This window comes from Pristiophorus japonicus, chromosome 6 (assembly GCF_044704955.1).
Source record: "Pristiophorus japonicus isolate sPriJap1 chromosome 6, sPriJap1.hap1, whole genome shotgun sequence".
NCBI lineage: Eukaryota > Metazoa > Chordata > Chondrichthyes > Pristiophoridae > Pristiophorus > Pristiophorus japonicus.
The window spans coordinates 81,424,357-81,429,907 of record NC_091982.1 but is presented as its reverse complement, the minus strand read 5'-3'; the positions used below and the strand labels follow the sequence as shown (position 1 = coordinate 81,429,907).

The 5,551-nt window shown below is 42.4% G+C and overlaps 1 protein-coding gene across 4 annotated transcripts in view; it reads left to right on the top strand.

Moving 5' to 3' along the window:
* The first annotated feature begins 13 nt into the window (after positions 1-13).
* Positions 14-5,551, top strand: part of cstf2 (cleavage stimulation factor, 3' pre-RNA, subunit 2) — a 93,351-nt gene continuing 87,813 nt past the window's right edge. For all 4 annotated transcript variants that reach the window (XM_070882992.1, XM_070882995.1, XM_070882994.1 and 1 more), the window contains exons 1-2: positions 14-116; positions 1,029-1,107. In XM_070882992.1, the coding sequence (XP_070739093.1) occupies positions 62-116; positions 1,029-1,107 (134 nt within the window). In that variant the 5' untranslated portion in view covers positions 14-61. The remainder of the gene's footprint in view (positions 117-1,028; positions 1,108-5,551) is intronic.

Sequence of the window (5,551 nt, the reverse complement as noted above, 5' to 3'; positions counted from 1 at the left end):
GCGGAGTGATTATCGGGGTGGCTTCCGTTTGGTGCCGGAAGCGGCGCGGAGAGCGGTAGCTATGGCGAGCTTGGTGCGGGACCCGGCAATAGACCGCTCGCTGCGCTCCGTGTTCGGTAAGGGCCCGGGCGGAGGTCGATTCTAATAGGCGCTGGGGAAACCAGTCAAATGTGGGATTGTTGGCCCGGCCCGGCGGTGGTTGCAGGTTCGGGGCGGCTCATGGATTCGATTGTAGGAGGAGGGTCAGCGAGAGCGCGGCGGGCTTGAGGGCAAGTGGAGGGAGACTGGCTGCAAACCATCTTCATTGTGGACGTGGCGGTGGGGCGGGATAAAGAAACACAGGGGCACGATACGGCTCGAAATGGAACCTGATAAATGTATCGCACCCGCCCCGTCCCCCAACACAGTCCATGTGGATCCGGATGCTGTTGGTGGTTTAAAAACAAAGAACTACAAATGCTGTAAATGTGCAGCAGGTCCACTAACATCTGCAGAGATTAATGCAGACCCTTTGCAAGTACGTTTGAAGAATGAATGGACAAATGTCTCAGACCTCCTTTTTACCTTCAACCTTTGCCTCCAATCGTATACGTACACCTCCTGCACAGGTTGCCAGATAAGTCAGGCTATCACCGAAATACTGAGGCCATTTATCATTCCTACCACTGCCCTGTCCAAAACGGTAGCCTTCACATTTGACTCATCAAGGGAGCTAAGATCCTCTTTAATATGGAAAATGTATGTTGGATTTAGCAGAAATTGCACACAAATCCATCATCCATGCCCTACTGTTTTGGAAATCAACCTAATAAGGTTTTTGGAACTGGCTGGCCATGAAAAATATTTCTGCTGCCTCATGTTTTTCCAGTATTTGCTTTAGTTACAGTGCAAACATTGGTTGAAGAAATTTAGTATTTCTGCAAAGCACAAAACTCAAATAAAAACTAAGGAATTGAAAATTAAAAATGAATAATGATTCCTAAATTGATATGAAGTTATTCCTCTATTATGCCTTTTCTCATTTGCAGTTGGGAATATTCCATATGAAGCTACAGAAGAACAGTTGAAGGATATTTTCTCTGAAGTTGGTCCTGTGTTGAGTTTCAGGTATCTTCCTTGTGTGACAATGTACAGTTCAATCACATCTTTCACAGCACACTTTTGTACAGACCACCAAATAGTAGTAGTAAGGTTGGGGACAGCATCAAACAAGAAATAAGGGATGCATGCAATAAAGGTACAGCAGTTATCATGGGTGACTTTAAACTACATATTAATTGGGCTAACCAAATTGGTAGCAATGTGGTGGAGGAGGATTTCCTGGAGTTTATTAGGGATGGTTCTCTAGACCAATATGTCGATGAACCAACCAGGGAGCTGGCTATCCTAGACTGGGTGATGTGTAATGAGAAAGGACAAATTAGCAATCTTGTTATGCGAGACCTCTTGGGGAAGAGTGACCATAACATGGTAGAATTCTTTATTAAGATGGAGAGTGACACAGTTAATTCAGAAACTAGGGTCCTGAACTTAAGAAAGGTAACTTCAATGGTTTGAGGTGTGAATTGGCTAGAGTAGACAGGCAAGTGATACTTAAAGGGTTGACGGTGGATAGGCAATGGCAAACATTTAAAGATCACATGGATGAACTTCAGCAATTGTACATCTCTGTCTGGAGTAAAAATAAAACGGGGAAGGTGGCTCAACCGTGGCTAACAAGGAAAATTAAGGATAGTGTTAAATCCAAGGAAGACGCATATAAATTGGCCAGAAAAAGCAGCAAACCTGAGGACTTAGAAATTTAGAATTCGGCAGAGGAGGACAAAGGGTTTAATTAAGAGGGAGAAAATAGAGTATGAGAAAAAGTTTGTCGGGAACATAAAAACTGACTGCAAAAGCTTCCATAGATATCTGAAGAGAAAAAGATTAGTGAAGACAAACGTAGGTCCCTTGCAGTCGGATTCAGGTGAATTTATAATGGGGAACAAAGAAATGGCAGACCAATTGAACAAATACTTTGGTTCTGTTTTCACAAATAACCTTCTGAAAGTACTAAGGGACCGGGAGTCTAGTGAGAAGCAGGAACTGAAGGATATCCTTATTAGGCGGGAAATTGTGTTAGGGAAATTGATGGGATTGAAGGCCGATAAATCCCCGGGGCCTGATAGTCTGCATCCCAGAGTACTTAAGGAAGTGGCTCTAGAAATAGTGGATGTATCGGTGATCATTTTCCAACAGTCTATCGACTCGGGATCAGTTCCTATGGACTGGAGGGTAGCTAATGTAACACCACTTTTTAAAAAGGGAGGAAGAGAGAAAGTGGATAATTATAGACTGGTTAGCCTGACATCAGTGGTGGGGAAAATGTTGGAATCAATTATTAAGGATGAAATAACAGCGCATTTGAAAAGCAGTGACGGGATCAGTCCAAGTCAGCATGGATTTATGAAGGGGAAATCATGCTTGACAATTCTTCTGGAAATTTTTGGGGATGTAACTAGTCGAGTGGACAAGGGAGAACCAGTGGATGTGGTGTATTTGGACTTTCAAAAGGCTTTTGACAAGGTCCCACACACGAGATTGGTGTGCAAAATCAAAGCACATGGTATTGGGGGTAATATACTGACGTGGATAGACAACTGGTTGGCAGACAGGAAGCAGAGAGTCGGGATAAAAGGGTCCTTTTCAGAATGGCAGGCAGTGACTAGTGGAGTGCCGCAGGGCTCAGTGCTGGGACCCCAGCTCTTTACAATATACATCAATGATTTTGATGAATAAATTGAGTGTAATATCTCCAAGTTTGCAGATGACACTAAACTGGGTGGCGGTGTGAGCTGTGAGGGGGACGCTAAGAGGCTGCAGGGTGACTTAGACAGGTTAGGTGAGTGGGCAAATGCATGGCAGATGCAGTATAATGTGGATAAATGTGAGATTATCCACTTTGGGGGCAAAAACGCGAAGACAGAATATTATCTGAATGGCAGCAGATTAGGAAAAGGGGAGGTGCAACAAGACCTGGGTGTCATGGTTCATCAGTCATTGAAAGTTGGCATACAGGTGCAGCAGGTGGTAAAGAAGGCAAAATGGTATGTTGGCCTTCATAGCTAGGGGATTTGAGTATAGGAGCAGGGAGGTCTTAACTGCAGTTGTACAGGGCCTTGGTGAGGCCTCACCTGGAATAATGTGTTTAATTTTGGTCTCCTAATCAGAGGAAGGACGTTCTTGCTATTGAGGGAGTGCAGCGAAGGTTCACCAGACTGATTCCCGGAATGGCCGGACTGACATATGAGGAGAGACTAGATCAACTGGGCCTTTATATATTGGGAGTTTAGAAGGATGACAGTGGATCTCATAGAAACATACAAGATTCTGATGGGCCGGGACAAGTTAAATGCGGGTAGATTGTTCCCGATGTTGGGGAAGTCCAGAACCAGGGGACACAGTCTTAGAATAAGGGCTAGGCCATTTAGGACTGAGATGAGGAGAAACTTCTTCACTCAGAGAGTTTTAACCTGTGGAATTCCCTGCCGCAGAGAGTTGTTGATGCCAGTTCATTGGATATATTCAAGAGGGAGTTGGATATGGCCCTTACGGCTAAAGGGATCAAGGGGTATGGAGAGAAAGCAGGAAAGGCGTACTAAGGGAATGATCAGCCATGATCTTATCGAATGGTGGTGCAGGCTCGAAGGGCCGAATGGCCTACTCCTGCACCTATTTGCTATGTTTCTATCCAATACTTTAGGAAGGTGTAAGATCCCCCAAAAAGAGTCTTGTTGTCAGAATTCCTTTTTCCGTAGGAGCTTTTGTTGTTAAGATCACTTTACCCATCCCCGATAAAAGTTACTTTTAATTCCAAAATTCATCAAGCTACAGATCAATTGATACAGATGGAGCAGGCTCCCAGTTCTCTTCCAGTGCTGCAGCAGACAGTGAGACCAGTCTGGAATAGAACAAACCTTTTGTGTGAAAGCACCTGACTTATTCTCTCTGTTTTCTTACAACAAAATGGAGCTCTGAACACTTATATTGGGGATTGTGGGCATGAATATTTTGGGATACAAAATGTTGGTATCACAGTATGCTTTGCTGCCTTTGGTTGCAAGTATTTTTCAATCAAAAATCTTTTCTGTCTACTGCCGCTATCATATAATGTCATGGGATCCTTTACATATTTATTTTGGCTGGTGTCATTGCTCCTAATAGAGACCTGGTGGAAGCTGGAGTTCTGCAATTCAGATTGGTATATCGATTCCATCTTCACATTTGTAGCATTTATTCGGAGACTCAGGAAAAAAACAATGAAGTTTGAGCTGTTTATATTTACAAGATATTTAAATCTGGTTTGAAAGAAAAGGCCTTAAACTGTCCTGAGTGGGCTGACTAATGGAATTTTTTTATTAGGAGAATGCAACCGATGCACCTCAACTGCATTAAAAATTCGTAACTCCCAAGATAAGAATACTTTAGTTAACATATCTCTCAAACTCTTAAACTTTCCAAAGTGGAGTGCAGTGTGTAACATATGACCAAGATGTGCAGTGACAAAATTATTTGTGAAGTTAAATGTGGGTTAAAGCTCTATTTCTGCTTATTGCTAAGTAACTGAATGAAAGAAATAGCAAACACATACTGTTTATTGTTTATAAATAAACTGATGATTTCATTATAAAAATGTGGTTTGAGGGATTCATTTTGAACATAATGTTCAATAAGCTTAGGCTACTAGGGAAATATGAAATGCATCACAAAATGTGTAATACTTGAGAGAAAGATATGTTAATTATCACCTTGGCTCAGTGGTAGGACTCTCACCTATGCGTCAGAAGGTTATGGGTTCTCGACCCACTACGGAATAGAGCACATAACCTAGGCTGACTGTTCAATGTAGTACTGAGGGAGTGCTGCATCTTTCAGGTGAGACATTAAACAAGATCCTGTCTGCCTGTTTAGATGGATATAAAAGATCCCATAGGCTGTCTTGAAACAGCAGGGGAATTCTCCCACTGTCTGGCCAACATTTATTTTTCAATCAACATTTCCTAAAGCATACGGACTGGTCATTCATCTCATTTGATGTTGATGGGATCTTGCTGTGTGCAAATTGGTTGCCAGTTTACCTAAACAAGTGACTACTTCAAAAGGATTTCTGTCTAGTGCCTTGAGACATTCCAAAGACATGAAAAGTGCTATATCATTACCAGTCTTTAAGAAAATATGTCTGCTCAGAGAGCTGTTAAAATCCCTGATTGAATCTGACTGAACCATCAGAAAAATGTTCAAAATCATAAAATATTGATTGAAATGATCATATGATATTCTAGGGTTTCAGTACCCAGTTTCATTCCTACCCTCTCCCAATCTGCCAGACCTTGCCACAGTGGTTGAGAGAATGATCATCCTATTTTCCTTATCGATCCCTGGACCTTTGTCAATTTTCAGCAGTCACCAGAAGATGCTCTCTCTCTTTATTTTGTCTGGGGGTTATAGCACCTTTTTTGATGAGGAGAAAATACATGATCAAGAGTAAAGCATTTTGGAGTGCCATCATCCA